Source organism: Taudactylus pleione, unplaced genomic scaffold, assembly GCF_031769625.1.
Source record: "Taudactylus pleione unplaced genomic scaffold, aTauple2 ptg000130l, whole genome shotgun sequence".
NCBI classification, from domain to species: domain Eukaryota; kingdom Metazoa; phylum Chordata; class Amphibia; order Anura; family Myobatrachidae; genus Taudactylus; species Taudactylus pleione.
This window is the reverse complement of record NW_028284532.1, coordinates 1,609,323-1,629,135: the sequence shown is the minus strand read 5'-3', so window position 1 is coordinate 1,629,135 and position 19,813 is coordinate 1,609,323. Positions and strand designations below refer to the sequence as shown.

At 40.2% G+C, this 19,813-nt stretch overlaps 1 protein-coding gene across 9 annotated transcripts in view; it reads left to right on the top strand.

The window, feature by feature from the left end:
* IKZF4 (IKAROS family zinc finger 4) overlaps window positions 1-8,066 on the top strand; it is a 58,005-nt gene extending 49,939 nt beyond the window's left edge. For all 9 annotated transcript variants that reach the window (XM_088473065.1, XM_088473069.1, XM_088473064.1 and 6 more), the window contains one exon: window positions 5,269-8,066. In XM_088473065.1, the coding sequence (XP_088329191.1) occupies window positions 5,269-5,963 (695 nt within the window). In that variant the 3' untranslated portion in view covers window positions 5,964-8,066. The remainder of the gene's footprint in view (window positions 1-5,268) is intronic.
* Window positions 8,067-19,813: the final 11,747 nt, after the last annotated feature.

Genomic DNA, 19,813 nt, shown 5'->3' with positions numbered 1-19,813 from the left:
TTGGGCTGTGCGGCATGGTGTTTCGGTAGAGCACCTGGTCATCCATACACTTTTTTTTTTTTTTTTTCAAAATGTTACCGCTTCCATACATTTGGAGCGAGGGTAGCCAGTGTTGGGCGAAAAATTGTTCGCGAGCGGCCAGTTCCGACACACTCTCTTCCCCCTCCCCCCCCCCTTAATTTGGCTTGCTTTGCTAGATCCCAGAGGCAATGACAGCCCCCAGGGAGTCCATCTGGGGGATGCTGGGATCCCTCCATTGTTTATTTTCATACTAGTTGCCTGTTGGTTTTCTCAGTTCTTCCGCGGGTCCTTCTCCGGCTTTGTTAAACATAGTCTGAGGTTCTAGTGGAAGGGGAGGGGTTATATATGGGGTGGAAGCCAGTCTTAATTAGTTAGTGCCCAACTCCATAGCTCACTATACATGACCCAGAGGTAATGTCATCCCCCAGATGGACTCCAAGGAAGAGATTTTAGGGTGAGTAAAAATTGTATTTCTATTTAATGTATAAATAATAGAGTGCCACAAGTTTAAAATTAGTCCATAAGAGACAAACACAATAAATCCAATGAAAGTATATAATAAGTTGATAAGTCCCTTGTATAGTAACAATATTTCTGTTGGTATTGTCAATCAACCAAGGTAATGGAGATTAGTGTTCTGTTATATGATGTGCAATACAATACTTATTTGGAATGTAACCAGGATATCAAAAGTTCAATATACGGTACCGTATTACAGATTTCTTTGGAGTATCCTCCTATATTATCAGCTAGTGCCTGCGGAGAAGTTGCTGTATTGGGCTAATACCCATGAGTGCAGCCGTACCTTACACAGTGTCACCTGTGGCTGGGTGCCGGCTGCAGGTAGCTGGTGTGCCACGGCCTCAGGAGTTCACCAACTGTGACGATTCCTTGCACAGTGTCACCTACTAATTGAGTGCCCACTGCAGGTTGGTTTGCCGCGGCTGGAGTATGCCGGAAGGCAGGAAATATCTCTTGAACATTTTATGTCTATAGAAGGATTAAGTGGATCCATAGAACAGACTTTTATTAACTTCTCTTAATTTTCTATTTAGATGATAAATCATCTGCAAATTGAGATTGATTCCACTCAGTATTCCGATAAATCTTAAATTAGCATTCAGTGGATCCATCAATTTAATAGTGAGTGTTTTGGTGTAGAGTAAGAGCCCAATCTACTTACTGATAAAGATTGGAAGTGTGTGTGTGTATAGCACTTACCTGAATATGTTATTCAGATTCTTTTTCAGGACCTTATTGGAAGGTGTAATCCAAAATCGACATCAGTAGTCTCTATCCAAAATTGCTTAAAGCAGGAACTACTCAGACTATCAATGTAGGACCAAATGTCAACACACAATGGGTGCCAGTAGCTGGACATCCTTTATATATGACTGTGACCTCCATTGTGACATCACAATGCATATAGGCAGGAGTTTAGAGATGGCTGTAGCTTAGATCACTTCTGAGCTTAGATGCCCCACAGCAGCACTCTGAGAATAGAAAAGCCAGAGCTCAGGAGAGGGCAATGTAAATTGGTCAGCCAAATTTCCATCGCTTTATTTATGGATAGTATAGGGAGCTGCGACTGCATAATCGAAGTGTGCTCTGTTTTAATGACAGAACCGTAATCATAATTGTTAAAATGAAAATAAGGGAGGTGGGTCCTTACAAGTGTATTCATGTGTAGAAACTCATGCCAGTGTGCTTGCACTGATTCTAAACAAATATGGATGTGGCAATATATAGTGAAGCAGTTGTTTCCTTGTTATGACCTACCCTCATCCAGTGCTGCAATAAAGCAATGTGTTACCACTTGTAGATCACTTTGTTTGACTTGGTCTATGAGAAACATGAGGAAGTCGTAGCAAGTGTTCACTATTAGCATCCAGGCGTTGCTCCAAGTTATGGAAGGTTTTAACCAACATATTGGAATTCACAGTCTCAATTTCCCACTGAATGTTTTCTCTTAACACACACAGACACAATGAATATGGACGCCACAGCACACAACACCACTATCAGTAGCAGGAATACCTACTGACTAGCAGTGGTGGCTGCAGTGCAGTCCAAAATTCAAATAGGGGACCCACACCAACTGCCATCCTCACTGACTCCCCTATTTGAAGTTTGTACTGTGCTGCTGACTAGGGAGGTGAAACAGCTGGTCTGGATGCTAATGGTGAACACTTTCAACACTTGCTATCACTTCCTCATGTTTCTCATAGAAATGTCTGTGTCACATTTCACTAAATTACATCAATCACTTAAAAATTTCTAAGACAAACTTTGGAGCCAATAGTTAGTGATATACAGTCAGGTGCATAAATATTGGGACATTGACAGAATTTTCATATTTTGGCCTCTTTTCACCACCACAATGGCTTTGAAATGAAACAAACAAGATGTGCTTTAACTGCAGACTTTCAGATTTAATTTGAGGGTAATTACATCCAAATCAGGTGAACGGTGTAGGAATTACAATGGTTTCTATATGTGCCTCCCACTTTTTAAGGGGCCAAAAGTAATGGGACAAACTAAACAATCCTAAATCTAACTTTCACTTTTTAATACTTTGTTGCAAATCCTTTGCAGGCAATTACAGCCTGAAGTCTGGAACGCATAGACATCACCAGACGCTGGGTTTCATCCCTGGTGATGCTCTGCCAGGCCTCTACTGCAAATGTCTTCAGTTCCTGCTTGTTCTTGGGGCATTTTCCCTTCAGTTTTGTCTTCATCAAGTGAAATGCATGCTCAATCGGATTCAGGTCAGGGGATTGACTTGGCCATTGCATAACATCCACTTTTTAGCCTTAAAAAACTCTTTGGTTGCTTTTGCGGTACGCTTCAGGTCATTGTCCATCTGCACGGTGAAGCGCCGTCCAATGAGTTCTGAAGCATTTGACTGAATATGAGCAAATAATATTGCCCGAAACACTTCAGAATTCATTCTGCTGCTTTTGTCAGCAGTCACATCATCAATAAATACAAGGGAACCAGTTCCATTGGCAGCCATACATGCCCACGCCATGACACTACCACCACCATGCTTCACTGATGAGGTGGTATGTTTCGGATCATGAGCAGTTCCTGTCCTTCTCCATACTCTTCTCTTCCCATCACTCTGGTACAAGTTGATCTTTGTCTCATCTGTCGATAGGATGTTGTTCCAGAACTGTAATGGCTTTTTTAGATGTTGTTTGGCAAACGCTAATCTGGTCTTCCTGTTTTTGTGGCTCACCAATTGTTTACATCTTGTGGTGAACCCTCTATATTCACTCTTGTGAAGTCTTCTCTTGATTGTTGACTTTGACACACATACACCTACCTCCTGGAGAGTGTTCTTGATTTGGCCAACTGTTGTGAAGGTGTTTCTTCACCAGGGAAATAATTCTTCTGTTATCCACCACAGTTGTTTTCCGTGGTCTTCCGGGTCTTTGGGTGTTGCTGAGCTATCCGGTGCGTTCTTTCTTTTTAAGAATGTTCCAAACAGTTGATTTGGCCACACCTAATGTTTTTGCTATCTCTCTGATGGGTTTGTTTTGATTTTCAGCCTAATGATGGCTTGCTTCACTGATACTGACAGCTCTTTGGATCTCATATTGACAGTCGACAGCAACTGATTCCAAATGCAAATGTCACACCTAGAATCAACTCCAGACCTTTTACCTACTTAGTTGATAATAAAATAACGAGGGAATAGCCCACACCTGTCCATGAAATAGCTTTTGAGTTGATAGTCCCATTACTTTTGGCCCCTTAAAAAGTGGGAGGCGCATATAGAAACCGTTGTAATTCCTACACCGTTCACCTGATTTGGATGTAATTACCCTCAAATTAAATCTGAAAGTCTGCAGTTAAAGCACATCTATTTTTATACACATACAATAAACACCAAAAGCACCTCCTAGTTGCCACCAGGGTGAATATGTATAATTTAAAGAGTGAACCCGTACCATATATATAATAAAATTGGGCTGATCTCAAAGTATTATGGGTCCACAAGAGGTCATACACAAAACGAGTAGTTTTTCATAGATTTAATAAACCCTACAGATACTGTGTGCACAGAGGATGGGCGACACCACGTCCAGCAATGTGTAACCTCGTCCACTACAGCAATGCCCAGCGACAGTCTGACCCACAATACTTTGAGATAAGCCCAATTTTAATATTTATATGGTACAGGTTCACTCTTTAAATTATACATATTCACCTTGGTGGCAACTTGCACTCATTTGCATTAGGCGGCGCTTTTGTCGTTTATTGTATTTGAGTTTGAAGGAGGTGGTGTGGATCGTGACAAAGAGCTTGGCCGTCCTTCAATTGGATTTTCCAGTGCACTCATACATTTTACAGACTTTTGATTTTTGAAATTCACTTTATATTGATGTTATATATTCTACAGACTTGTTTTTTTTTTGTAATTCACTTCGTATTGTTGATGTATAAATTTTTTTCAGCACTAATTGTGTTTTTTACATATATGTATGATATATATATATATATGTGTGTGTGTGTGAATTTGGACAGCCACCGATTGTGCAAGTTGTTGCACTTTAAAAGATGAGACACACACACACGTATAGAAGTCCCCAAAAAAAACAGCCCACACAGGAAAATTAGGTCAACGTTTCAGGGGTACTTTCTATACCAGAATGCCATCCAGTGCTTCCCTTTTAAATATATTACATATAGAAATAGATATATAGAGAGAGATGAAGATATATGGTTAGATATATATACCTAAACAGGCGTAATCCTCGACGCTCAACCATCTGGGGAATTTACATAAAAAACTGTGGCAGAGTAAAGCTCATATTTTTGAGAGTCAGTATATGGACTGGCCAGATGGGAAGACCTGGACGTGGTTGGCCAGCTGGACAAATTATTGCAATACTTTGGAATGAACATTCCCTGTATTTACAGTTTGAAAAGTGAGTGCTGAGTTTGTATGATTTTTATATATGTATGTATGTATGTATGTAATATATATTTATATTATACACACGTACGTTTAGATCAGGGGTATTCAACATACTGCCCTCTATTTGCTGTAGAACTACACATCCCGGCATGCCCTGCCACAGTTTTAGCATGCACTATTAGCAAAACTGTGGCAGGGCATGCTGTGATGTGTAGTTCTAGTAGCTGGAGCATCGTATGTTGAATAGATCTGCTTTAAATAATGCATTACATGACTAAGCCAACACTTAACCTGTCTTTATTCTCTTTCTTCCTTGTCAGGGGAGAAGCAGATGCGGCTTAGCCTTGCAGATCTTCCATATGATATGAATTCCAGCTTTGAGAAAGACATTGAGATGATTCCACATCACCCTCTTGACCCTTCTTATGGAAATCCATTAGCTTTTGTTGGAGGTCCTATGCGCTTGCCCCAAACAAACTCAGAAATCACCCCAGTCATTAGCTCAGTGTACACCCAACTCCAGCCCATGTCGGGAAGGCCAGACATGCCAGGAAATCGGGAAGCAGCAGAGGGCCATGAGGACATACCAGATGGGACACCGCTTCATTACAGAGGTCGGACTGAACATGGAGCTTCTCCTTCTAATGGCTGCCAGGACTCAACAACAGACACAGAAAGCAACCATGAAGAGAGGGGTTCTCAGGCCACCAGCAGCCGGCAGAGCCCGGCCTATGCCAAAGAGGACCAGAGACCTGAATCAGGTGTTATAAATACTTTCCGATCTGGGCCTGGCACTGCCAAGGAAACCCTGCGGGTGCTGGGACCAGATGGGGAACAAGTGAAGGTATTTAAATGTGAGCACTGCCGAGTACTTTTCCTAGACCATGTAATGTTCACTATCCACATGGGTTGCCATGGCTTCAGAGACCCTTTTGAGTGCAATATATGTGGCTACCACAGCCAGGACCGGTACGAGTTCTCATCCCATATTGTGAGAGGGGAGCACAAAGTTTAACAGCGGAGTTAGGGGCGAAGCAAGGAAACTGCGCTCACCCCCAACCTCCCTTCTCCAAAAAAAGGCAAAGATGCACAGTCAGACCAGGTGGCTGACCTGTTTCTAGTAATGTCATTCAAGATGTAACTCTTTTACAAGTTTTTATTCATTATTTGTTTTTGATAAGACTGGTTGGAGCAAAGAAACTGTAAGCACTTTTAAATGTTTGTTTTTTTACATTTCATCATCTAATTTAGCACTACTGTAATCTGTTATAGGAAGAGCATTTGAAATGTGTATGTAAAGGTCATGGTTGCCATTTTTTGTATGTGTAAGGTTAGCAAGGCACTGCTGGAGTGTTATAGGACGGTACCAATCGTTCTATCCAGCCACAGTTTGGTAAATGCACTTAAAGTGACTTGTTGCCTTTTGGGGTATACTTGCATCACAAAAGATATACTCTTTGGCTTTGTTGCCAGTGCTTGGATTACTCAGAAGAGGATTTAAGAACACAACATTTGGCCCAACAAAGGTGTAAGTGAACTAGAACTTGTTACACATTGAACGTTGTAGTTCAGCCGCTGTTGCCTTCCCCTGTAGTAGGTGGTTATTTTCCATGTTGTGGTCTCCTAATTTCAGCTTTCAGTAACGTCCTGACTGCTTGATAGACACAATTCTCTTAAACATTTTCAGCACAGTTCTGGCACATTAATGGGCAAGTGTAGCACCTTAAGAAGACTGTTTTAGTAATGAAAAGAATATAACTTGCACTCAAACCTCATTACAGAACGAAGTCCTTTTCATTTTTTCATTCTGAACTTTTTATTATTTTTTTGAACTTACTTGGCAGACTATGTTAAATGTTTTTATCAGATTGAAAAACAAATTTGCTACCAATTGTAAGTGGTCTGTTTGTGTTTCTATTGAATGATTCATTGTATTAATTTAGTTCCATAGTTCCCTTGGTATATTTATTTTTTGCCTTTTCTGCTAGTCGTGGCTATAATACTTTGTCAACAGTGCAAGGTTAAGCTTTGGCCATCATTTCATATTATTGTGATTTATGTTATTGCCCAGGTATTATAATTTCATTTTGCAGTTGGCTGTAATGTTGTTCACCTCACTCCCTGGTGACCCTTTTTTCATTTGCACATAACACATGATGAGAGCCACTCAGTGAGAAAGAAATAGGAGCCAATGAAAAACTTGTAAAACTTAATTTGCCAGCCAAAAAGTTTTTTGTATTCCTGGCTTTCTTTTTGCATTTTTTCAAATACCGCAGGGAGAATTTTAATTTGAATTAGCTGTAGTCCTCCTTTTAACTTTATTGTTAATATGCATCAGGCTGTACTTATGATATACTACTATCAGAGGACATATATAGACTTGTGTGGCAGGGTGAGATAATAGTCTTGCTGGGCCCTGGGAAGTGCAGGACAAGCACCCAAATTCTGTTTTACCCATGAAAACTATATCCTCCTCCTTTTTGGATGAATGATGTTAGGTGCCAGGTTCTCATATATAAAACCAAATTAACAATCAGAAGTCACTTAATTTTTTGCAGATCCTCCCAAGTGCCTTCAGTTTATCAGGAACCTACTTAGCAGAACATAGCACTGGCCAGCTGGTTAGAGGTGTGGTTTGTAAAGTATGTCTGGTATAGATCCCACCGAGAGCCCACCTTTTACTTAGTCTGTTTTTGGTTTAGTCATAAGCCTGTCTCTCTTTTCAAACCATAATTTCTATTAGTTAAACACTCACAAGAAGCCTGTTTTCATTCACTTTATATTTGGTACCTTTTAAAATAACCATTTAAGGAAAATATGTCTAGTTTTGTATTAAATCTATTGTAGTCAAAGTGCTAATGCAACTGTTTCTTGTTATATCTGAAATACGGTACCTCCAAAAAAAAAATCTTAGGTGTTTTTGTTTCTTAAAAGTTGTTGCACAAACTGTGTTTCTTTTAAAATGGTGATATATTGGAATATTCAGTAAACTCTACTACTTTGCAGACACACCTAACCTGGGAACTTCACAAATACCATGGTTCTAACAGTTGTATACAGTGCTAAGTAGGTACTCAGTAGAACTTTTAAGCTGGGTACGCACCTAAAGATTTTCTGTCCAACCATCCAACTAGTTGATTGGTTGGAATGAAAATCTGGTAATGTATGGGAGTAAACGATGATCAGCAATTTGCTCCTAAATGCCAGAAAACAGATGAAAATGGTCGTTCAGAAAAGTTTGTTAAATGTTTAATCTAAACAAATTGTTCAAACAACAGTTTTTGTCCATTTTCAGGCGTTTGGGAGCAAATTGCAGATTGTCATTTGCTCCCATACGTTACCAGATTTTCATTCCAACCAATCAACTAGTTGGCTGGACAGAAAATCTTTTAGGTGTGTACCCAGCTTTACACTTTTTACACATGTAAGAGTCCAATTAACACTGCAGCTGTCACCCCATGTCTCCTCTCTGAGTAGCAGTACACTTTAATTTAGTTGTGGGAGCACCTTGTATCTGTCAGTTAGTTTATTTAGTGACTGGTATGTATGCATAGCATGATAGCTTTAAATCGTGAAATGTTAAGATGAACTTGAGACTAGACTTTTCATAATCCTAACTGAAAAGAATGTGTAAGGTGACCATGGCTGTGTCCACTTTGATGCCCTAAAAAATATTTCAAGACTGTAACAAATTATCACATGTTTAGACTGTAATGAGGCAATTAATTGAAGTGCTAAGCTTTCTTATTGCTTGCAGAACACTAAACTAAAAACTATATAAACCTATTTCTATTACTCCTAAGAAATTTAATTTTTCAGCATTGCCGGGTGCGTCCAGCACTTGTTCTTCACATCAATTGCTTTTGGATTTCATTATCTGTGGTGTCTTTAAAAGTATCTGCTGTAGTTTTATTTTTTATATTTATATAAAAATAAATATTTTATGCCCAAATCTCCATCAGCTAAGTGATCTGTTAGAATTGGTGATAACAACCGATACATCCTACAGACCGCTCCATACCTCTCACCAGGCTTCAAACCAAAGGTTCTTTGTTTTGTTTCTAATAAACCAAGGTACACAAAACACCTCTGGAACAATACACTTGTCTCTTGTAAGTGGGAAGTACATTGACCTCAGTGGTTTTTATTCTATTCCCTCTAGTTATGAAGCAAAATTACATTCCCTTCTATACTCTGAAAATATCCAAGTGCTATAAATATATTTTATCATATTGTTAGGGTTGTTATCACAATGGGAAAGCAATTCTTTATTTGAAAATTTATCCGTTTAACATTAAGAAAAGTCTAAGATTGGTGCTATATTCTATAAACATTGGTTCCTCAACCCCTTCATACAGTATCCTCTCCTTCCTAGTTTGATGGCATTTACACCTCATGCCATTGTCTTGCTCAGAATGGGTATGTAATGCCGGCTGTCAGGAAGCCTCCTGTCACAATACCGACAGCGGCATCCCAATTGTTGGTATCCCGACAGGGGTTGGGTAAGTATACTTACCCTCCCCCCTTCTCACCCTAACCCTCCCTTCTTGTAGCCTAACCCTCCCCATCCCACTCCCTAACCTTCCCGGTTAGTGCCTAAGCCTAACCCTCCCCCCTTCGTGCTTAAACCAAACCCTCCCCCCTTAGTGCCTAACCCCCCACCCCCAGTGGTGCCTGACCCTAACCCAACCCCCTAGGGGTGCCTAACCCTAACCTCCCCCCCAAAACCTAACGCAACCCATCTAACTTGCCTAACCCTCCCCCCCCCCCCCCTCTGCGGCTTACAAGGGCGCCCTGACTTACCTTCTTTCGGACATGCGTCCTCCTGGATTCCGGCGTCGGGATTGAGATAGGCGTCGGTATTTTGACGCCTATCTTAAAATTCCTTGTCAGGATTCCAGCATCGGGATTGAGACCAGCGGCCTCGTAACTACATCTCATTTTGCTTTAAGCTGTGAGGTGTTAATTCTTTTAAGTGTATGCTGAAAGGTGTTTTCCACTTTTGGAAAGAGCTATGCTCCTTCCCCTTACTCTACCCTATTTATACTAGGCCCTCCTCACTATCCCCTCATTAGCGTAGTGCTATAACTGGGTACTTTGCTGGACAGCTTCTGCTAAAGTTGAAGGGGAATAAGAGGATTGGATACATTGGGAAAAGATGATAGTTGAATTGGATGGCCACGGCACCTACCCATTAAAGAACAGCTATTCCTTTGTGCCTTCTGCAGCTCGAGCTTATCTTTAGAGGTTCTATCCATCAACAGTAAGTACTGGATCTGTCTGTGAGTGAGGTCCATGAGAGGACCCCAACCAGTATACTATAGTGGGGGAAATTGGTGGTTGTGTCCCCTGCCAAAAAACATTGGAAAGTCATTTAATTGCTCAAACTTGAGACCAAAGTTTTGTAATCTGTATTTTGATGGTCATATATTGTTACATTTTCCTTATCATAAGGTTGCTCCTGTATATTGTTACTGAAAACACACACACAAATAAGTATTTGTTTTTGTATTATTTGACATCTCTTGAAACGTGAATTTCCTGTAAGTTACATTCATCACAATAGCACTATTCAGAGTAATTTTAAAAAGAACTGCTTTCTCATTTTGTTAATAAAATGAAATTTCCTACAATATGTAATGGTCACACCCTGATTAACACTAGCAGGTTATATGAAGACTGACTGGGATGCTGGCCTACAATCAATTCAGCTGCTCTGTAGTTATGAAGTATAGCCTCTCTCTTATTGCTATTATTAAATCATTTTATGGTTGAATGTTTACATTTTTTGAAAACGGAGTTATCCTGGTGCAGTTATCCTACTAATGTAGCCACAGTGTTCTCTAGTACAGGAGCACTAGAATAATGGTCACAATAATTGGCAGCGAGAAGTAAGCTGATAGTACCAAATAGACACGTCTTTTGAAAACCAGGCTGCTATTGGATTCTGCTGCTAAAGGCTAACTCTCTAATGCGCTACCCTAATAATCAGTGTGTTTTTCACATTAGTAAAACAAATTTGTGTTCAAGAAAGGCTATCCAATAATCTGTGTTGGGGTGTGTGTGGAGGTCTGTTCAGTCAAATGAATTTCAACTACACCATCTGATCCCATCCATATGTCCTAATTATTCTGCACTGTGATGTTTGAGCCCAAAATAGGGGTTTAAATAGTACATTTTGAGCAATTGTTAAACATTTTGTATTTGGATTTTTCCATATCATCTTTTGACCACAAACAATCAAGGGTGAACCTAAATTATCTTAATTATGTAGTGTGAAGAGCAATTTTGTGCTATACATCATGAACTTCATAATACCAAGTATATATTGGCTTTTATCAGGTTAGAGTGGCCAGATTTATAAAAGCAGATATCTGTTAGTTTGCTCTGGGTTAAATATGTTCTTAGGGCACTATATTATTAAGCAATCACCATTATGTGATGTATGGAAATTAGTAGTACTTGGAAAGCAAAACTCTGCATATTGCTTATAGCCGATTTATACAGGCATGGTACATGGGGAAGTTAATCCCAGGATCCTACCCCAAAAAATCTGGGATTTTAAACTCCGGGATTGGATCTGCAATTTCGGGATTAGCTAATCCTGCATCCCCCACCGTCGCAATTATTGCCTGGGTAGCGCTGGGCTTTTCTGGTGGCTCAGCTGCAGCCCGGGCTGTGACCTGTGGTGCGTGATGTCATAGGTATCGTAGCCTTACTGTCTGCACGGCAATAGTAGTGAGTAGTGACTAAAGCGTACTGTGGACGAGGGTGGGACTGTGAGGAGCTCCTATCTTCTTCCTACAGCTCAACAGCTGATGTCCTACTGAGTCAGACTCAATTAGGATGTACCTGGACTTTTCATAACCTGCATCCAATATAAGCCTCACTTCGAACATCCCACCCATAACCCATTACTGTAAACAGTTCTGTTAGTGACTACACAATACAATACCAGCTCAGGTCTTCGTAACTGTTTTACCTGAAACTTAACATGTTTTGTTTGCATATTTATGACTCAGTTCAGAAGATCCTCAGCCCTCCATAAACAGACCTTATTTACAATGTAAAGTTTCATCCCGGGATTACATAAATGGGTGGGATTGGCTTCCCTAATGGCACACTGCATTACAAAAGCAATGTTTTTATAAATTCCAGATTTATCAAAGGACACTATTACATAGACTGGAACAAGAGGTTTTGTTGTTGGCAAAATGTTTTCAGAAGGATGACTAGAAAAATACTAAAGGTGCTAACATAGAAACTTGCCTTCCTTTTTAATCAGCATAGTAGGTTAGTTATTTTCATGTTTATTTTAGTTTATTAATCATGCAAAAATATTATTGCAGAAAATGTATTTGGATTTCCAGAAACCTAGTTTAAATTTTAATCACATTTTTAATATTTTCTAGTTTAAAGGAGAATTATGAAGTAAAAAAAAAATTGTACAATGTACATAGAATAATATTTGTTTATGGTCAGTAAAATGGCAAACCAAGCATTGCTGTAATTACTGTACTCTGCACATGGAGCATTTTGATGTAGCAACTTTATCAAATAAAGTCTGTTACAAACTCTTGGGTGCTGAGCATAGAAGCCTTTAGCAATTTATTATAATAATGACCAGAGTAATGATCAGATTAAAATGAAAAGCTGTACAGAATTACTGGTCTTCCATTTTATCTAAAGTGGTCCTGTCTTCAAGTCCTCTGATGATCTATTTTTGCTTCACTACTTTGTAAACTATAATAATCGGGGTAAAAAAAGATTGACCTGGGAAAAAGCTACTTGCGTACTGTTTTCTTCTGGGCTGACTCCTTCCACACTGCACAGGTTTAGAGCATTAAGGTATAATGGAGACCGGCCCAGGAACAAGCTTTCTGCTCTGACATCCTGGCGCTATGCTGACTTCTGTGCAGGCTTCCTTTTACACCTCCCAGCTTTATCGCCATGCCTAATGGAGGTTTGCCAGGGCGAGAACAAAGCTCACCACATAGATTGCGCTTTCCTGGTGAATGATGTAGAAGCCATCATGGGACATGAAGACAAGTCTGCTTTAAATTACTGCAATCTCACTATGCTGATATCACTTAATGGTTTGTTGATGGGAACGGATTACGGGACTGCTGTTTGGGTAACTAGCACTTCTGATTAGAACCAGCATCCTGCAACAAAAAAGGTAGTTGTACAGTTTGTTAGTGGTCAGATGCAGCCCTTATTAGCTCTCTACTGTACTTAAACAACTTCCAAGTTTAGCACATTTAAAACTGATCCAGTCTGTAAACATAAAGAAAACTTCTAGTAAAACATGTATACTTGTACTTGCAGGAGAGTCTAAAGCTTTGGTAATAATGCTATATGTAAAGGTTCTGTGTGTATTATGTCAACAGATTTCTTTAACATATGATGCTTAATGCATATCATAGCAGCTATCGAGGTGTGGCTCAATGAAAAACAAATTCTCTTATTAATTAGTGTAGGTTTTAAACACTCATTTTGAAGGCCACTTACTTTTGGACAGGACGGAAGTCTGCTCAGATTAGGAACGCAGAACTAAACATGTTGCTTTCTAAAGAATTGGCTCTTTTTCGGGACTCCGTATACAGTTTGATCCTAGTAGTGCTTCATGTTGTAGCAAGCTACTCGCGTTCTCCTCAAGATAGACAAAGAAACACTGTTTTTTCTTTCCATGACATTATAAATTTATAACACAGGCCTGGTGCCATCATTCATACTTTACTGTTGACAACCAAATAGATTTTCTTTGTTATGATAAGGTTGGCTAAATTTTTTTAGTAATAGAGCAAATTATTTGTTGCAAAAGGACAACCTGAGAGAACTGCATTGCTGAGCTTACATTCAGTGAGAATTCAGATTTTTACTTAAATTGAAAAAGGTAAAAAATAAAAAAAAAATATCCCAATTGTACGTTCCATGTTCCTACTATTTTGGCAACAAGTGCAATATTTCCAATGTTTTTTTTTAAATCTTTTGCAACCACTGGGTTCAGTTTGATTCTGTTTTAGAGTTTCGTCTCTTTTGTTTTGTGAGGTTAAACTTGCTTTTTAAAAAATTTGCTGCAAAGCGTTTTTGTAACTGTAACATAGTGTAAGTAAACCTTTGTGTAATGGAGATACTGTATGTTTTTGTATTGTTCTGGCTGAAGATCTGTTATAAATAAAACATAAGTAATTTATTATGTCCTATTTCCTTCCATCTTTATGTATATTTGTTAAAGATTGTATGTAACAGCGCTTTTGTAGAATTCACTACGCTAATTGTTCTGAGCAGCTTAGCTTGTGAGGCGTCCACACTCACGTATTATGACGTAATAGTAGTATGGTTGTAGCCAAGCGCTACACTGATTGTATCATGACGTTCTGTTACCTTGAAAATGGTATCAACTTGATACAAAGTGATTTATAACGAGGAGTGACCTATTATATGAGCAATGTAAGTAGCAGACCTGTGATCCAATCACGAGAGAGGCAGAAATATACTGGCGAAGATGTTATATATTTATTGTTTCACTTGGACTCACAGTGCTCCATTGAAGGTCTATTTCAACAATTAGTCAGTAAAACAATTTAACACATCTCTTAGTGCATAAATGGGGATATGAACTAATGGTATCTAAGAGGAATACTCTTGGTGTAGTATTTTCTGCCTCAACCAATATGTTTCTGGTGGTTTTAATAAGAGTTTAGAGTAGACCATTGGTAATTGGAATGAAAGGGGGGGGGGGGGGGTTTATATATGCTCTATGACTGGGTCTCAGTGGGCACATCTGAGTGTCATCCTGGGGGTCGTGCGTATGACAGTCAATGATACTGTTCTGTTAGTGTCCTGTTCGTGAGGTAAATAAAGTGTTCTGGCGGGGCGGCGTCCCGTACCCCCAGGTGCACTTACCCTCTATGCACACCACCTGGTGTGCTGCGTCCTCCTTCTGGTATCTCTTGAAAAATGGTGTCCCGTGTCCTCCTTCGTTTCAGCGTTGCCTCTGCTGTGATGTCTGTGCTGACGTCCACACTGCTTGGCTGCGAGATTTCCGGGTGATGTGATCTCGCGGCGCCCGGGCTCAGCTCTTTGTCAAGGCCGCATAACAGGCCAAAACGCGTTGGAGATTAACGACACCTCTTACTACCTACACCTACTGATAAACCCTGAGAAGCCACCAGAAGTCTCCTCAGCAGCATAACAGAGTAGAGCCACTGCACATCACACTGAGCCCAGGCGCCACGATACAAGCAGTGTAGCGCTTTGCTACAACCATACTACTATTCCATCTTTATGTGGCATACTCATATTATATGGCCCCTACTTCTAAATACAGCAAGATGTAATCTATATTTACTAAAGTGCGGCTTTTTAGAATTGGAGTTGTTGCCTATAGCAACCAATCAGATTCTACGTATTTAGCACCTTCTAGAAGATTATAGTTAGAATTTTGTTGCTATGGGCAACAACTCCACTTTTAAAAGGCTGCACTTTAGCAAATATTCCCCTATGTCCACAGCGAATACCAACACAAACGTTCAAGCTCATGAGGATACACATTCCTCTCTCTGGTAGGTTTCGATGATCCTCTTGTGGCCCATGCTGAAATGCCTAGTCTAACAAACATTGGAATGGTTAGATACTCACTAGAAACCTAAGGACATTTTGCAACAAATCATTTCTGATCTCAAGTGTGAAATTCACGGTATATTGCATAGGACAAATGGAATAGAATGGAAGATTCATGCTAATTTTTAACGCTCCTGAACACAACCTTGAAACTGTTGATAGTGCTGATCTACATGAGATGTTACTGAAAACAAAAGATGCTAAAAATTAGGCCCATTGCAGCAAATAAAAAATTGGAGGCCTTCTGTAATTATGACAATTATGATTTTTTTCAGAACCTAGTCCTAGAAATTCCTGTAGATTATTTGAAAATGGAGACAATGGTTCATCTGACTATAGGAGAAAGACTCATATTTTATTATAATATAAGATCACTTTAGTCTATGCAATGTAAAACATGTGTATAAATGTCAAAGACAATAGTCAAAGAACACTGTTTTAAGACTCAATCAACTTTTTCCAAAATGGGGCAACATAATTCAATTGGGGGTATCCTTGAAATTAGGGGTGGAGAATTATGAAAACCTCATATGCAAGGCAGAAACATTGCAAATAAGTTACTAGGACTGAAGATTAGATCAACATATTGTACAACGCTTTACTGAGAATAATCATTCACATTTGTCCCATCCCCACTGCAACTTCTAACTCTAAATTCGGAATCCCAGCGTGTGGGATGCCGACTGTCTAAATACCAGTGCCGAAGTCCCGATGATAGGAACACAAGCTAGGGGATTATTAGGGTGCATAGAGGTTAGGTGCAGGCACGGGGGGGGGATAGGTTTAGGCAGCGGGTAGGGGTTAGGGTTAGACTTGCCTTGTTTCCTGATGTGTCGGGATGTCACTGTCGGCATCTCGACCGCCGGCAATCCATACCCAACTCCTAAATTCTATACCGGACATAAACTAGGGTTACTAAAGCTGGGTACACACTTAGCAATATGTACCCAGAGCTGATGTCGCGTGCGGCAGGACCCGGCGGGGTTCTGGTATTGGCAAGTGCATGCACGCTTGCTGATGCTGGGAACGACCAGAGGTAAAGCTGCATTCGGCAGCATGGCCCCCGCTGACTATTTCACCCATCGGATGTGCAAGTAGGTCCACCAGGCGATGTCGCTAAGCGCGGGAGCGTGCATCATTAGCGACATAGTGGGTACACATTGGCCGATGTGCCCGATATGTCGCCGGATCGGATGACATATCGTCTAGTGTGTTCCCGGCAAAACCTAGCTGTGCTGCTTCAGATTTTAATGTAATATAACATATTTCCATTCTGCCTCTTTTCTCTCTTTTTTTTTTTTTTTTTTTTCTAATCACATGCAGTATTCTCAAATTGCTACTAGGTATAAATGATTAGGAGGAGTTTTGTAGATGTTTAATTTTTATTTTATTTATATTTTTCTTTAATTGTATAACATAAAAACTTTTTAGTATCCTGTTTGTTATGTCCAATCCTAACTTCATACTATATATTTTTTTATTATATATATTTTCTCTATAAATCTTTTTTTCTAATTTCATATTTAATTATATATATATATATATAATAAATAAATAATATACACATTGCCACCAATGTATTTTTTGGCTGATAAAGCCTCCAGCATTGGAACTGTTAACATTTGGACACACGTGACTGATGAAGGTGGGGCTGTAGGACCAATCAAGATTTGGTTAGGTGTATATATAGACTTCACATCTCATCTGTGCTTTATTCTGCCTCTGATGAAACGGCCCATCTGGCCGAGAAACGTGTCAGGTGACTGCTACCAGGAAATGCTGTCCAAGCCAGGAGATGGGAGATGCCGGGCATGCACATTGCAGTATAAAGAATCAGCCAGTACAAGCTTTGTCAGGAGACGCCAAGAGCCTGTATCGCAGCCCAGCAAGACATTTAACACCTACAGCGTGTGCTCTGTCCTCACTGGCCGGATATCAAGCCACTGTTTATTAAGGTCAGAATTTGTTTTTCTTTTGCTGACCAGGACGCCGGTGACAGCATACAAATAGGTGAGACTGATCTTTTTTTTTACCTTTTACTATTGGGGGATCTGTATAAGGCCAAAGAACCTAAATAATCTGACCTTCACATGAAGTGTTTGATTCACTATACCTACAGTGTTTGTCTGCTGTAAAAATAGTGCTGCTTGAATCTATCCAGTATATGAGCTGATGCTTGATTACTAATCTACATGCTAACTGCAAGAATGCCTGCTGCAAACTTTATTGCTGCTTGAACTTTTTGACACATGATGCTGGCTACAAAGTATATTTATGCTTGATTATTAATCTATATGCTTGCTGCAACTAATACCCCTTTTCCACCAAAATTCCGGGTCTGACCCGGAGTTGGAACAGAGTTCCTATCTGGATCAGACCCGGAATTTAGCCGGCGCCGACTCGGGATATTCCTGAGTCGGCGCCACTCACACCGGAGTCGGGTCTGCATAGACACGGCTTTCCCGCCATGAAAGTGGACGCTTGGAGATGACGTCATCTCCAAGCGCCACTGAAGCCGGACCAATCGGTCGGCTAGGAGCGCACTCCAGGTCATCGTGACCCGGAGTGAGCTGTTCTCACAGCAGGGTTTCACGGGCTACGACCGTGTTAAACCCTGCTAGTTACCTGGGTTGGATTGCTGGGTCACTCGACCCGGCGATCCAACCCTCTCCCCTTTTACACCAGGGAGCTGCCCGGGTTAACCCTGCAATAACCCGGGTTTTAGCTCTGGTGTAAAAGGGGTATATCAAGGTCTTTTTATTATTATTGGAGATTGACATCTATCTTTGCTGCCAGTGCTGCTTGAATCTTTTCAGTATATGAGCTGATGATTGATTACTAATCTATATGATAACTGCAGGGGTGCCTGCTGCTAACTTCATTGCTGCTTGAACTTTTTATCCCAAGATGCTGGCTACAAAGTATATTTATGCTTGATTACTAATCTATATGATTGCTGCAACTAACAAGACTTTTATCATTGGAGACTGACATTTATCTTTGCTGCCACTAACAACTGGATTGCTTCTTAAAAACGAATGGTTGCATGCTGAGCTTAATTACTGGATATGTGGATGTTTGATCTTCATTCTTTTGCATCTACAATTTAGCTTTGAAGCAGCATTTCTCTCCGGCTGGAGGACATTTAGAGATTTTTTTTCAAATCATTTATGATTATCTCTATAGGCAGTGGTATTATCTGTTAGAACATACCTAGTCTGTGTGCACACAGATTTATTTGGGTTTTTAATCATTCATACACCATTGTCTATGAATGTATTATATACATTTTAGTGCTTTCTGGTGTGTGTGTGTGTATATGTGTGTATATATATATATATATATATATATATATATATATTTGTATTTCTGATTGTATTAAATTTATATTTATGTGATTTACTCCAGCGCTTCCCATTGTTTTCCGTTGTCCAGATTTCTGCCACCCTGCCAAAAGAAATCATACACGGCAAGATAAAATGTCTGTCAGACCGACAGACATTTTATCTGGCAGCCTGCCAGCCACAGATATCCGCGGCATACACTGTGAGATTTCTCTTAGTGTATTAGCCGACATCTGCGTTCCGCCCCCGGGTGAGGAGATATTTCCCTGTTCCTTCCACGGGAAAATGGAAATGTCTGTCTGTCAGCCGCGGCTGGGCATACACTGCCCGATGCGGCCGACAGTTTACCGGTAAATATCGCATCTGACGGGCATGCTGGACAATCCGGCATGCCCGACCGAGCATTAGTTAACCCTGGGTCGCCCACCCACATGCTACAATTATTGGGGTGATCCGCGGATATCTGGTGGATCGCCCTGATAATTGTAGCGTGTATGGCCAGCTTTAGAAGTACTAAGCATTTTAATCGCATGTGACAATCCTTCCAATTCTCCATATTTGATTACAGACAGGTGTTTTCATTTAAGCTGCTATTTACCCATAACAATAGGCATTGTGCAGTTTTAACTGCAGAAGAGGTTAAACATTACAAACGTATGCATTTAATGCTAGCAACTGTCAAATCCACATAAAGTTCATCCCCGTATCACACCTAACTTCACCTTGCACTTCTATAGCAGGGGATCACCCCTAGCCTCCACAGTAAGACCATGTCTCCCCAGATTCCACATCGTGAGGACCTGGGGCTTATATAATAGCCTGCGAGAATCCGGTGAGTCTACCTATACTTTTAAAGCATCTATCATTTAAGCTGCATACACATGTAAAGATTTTC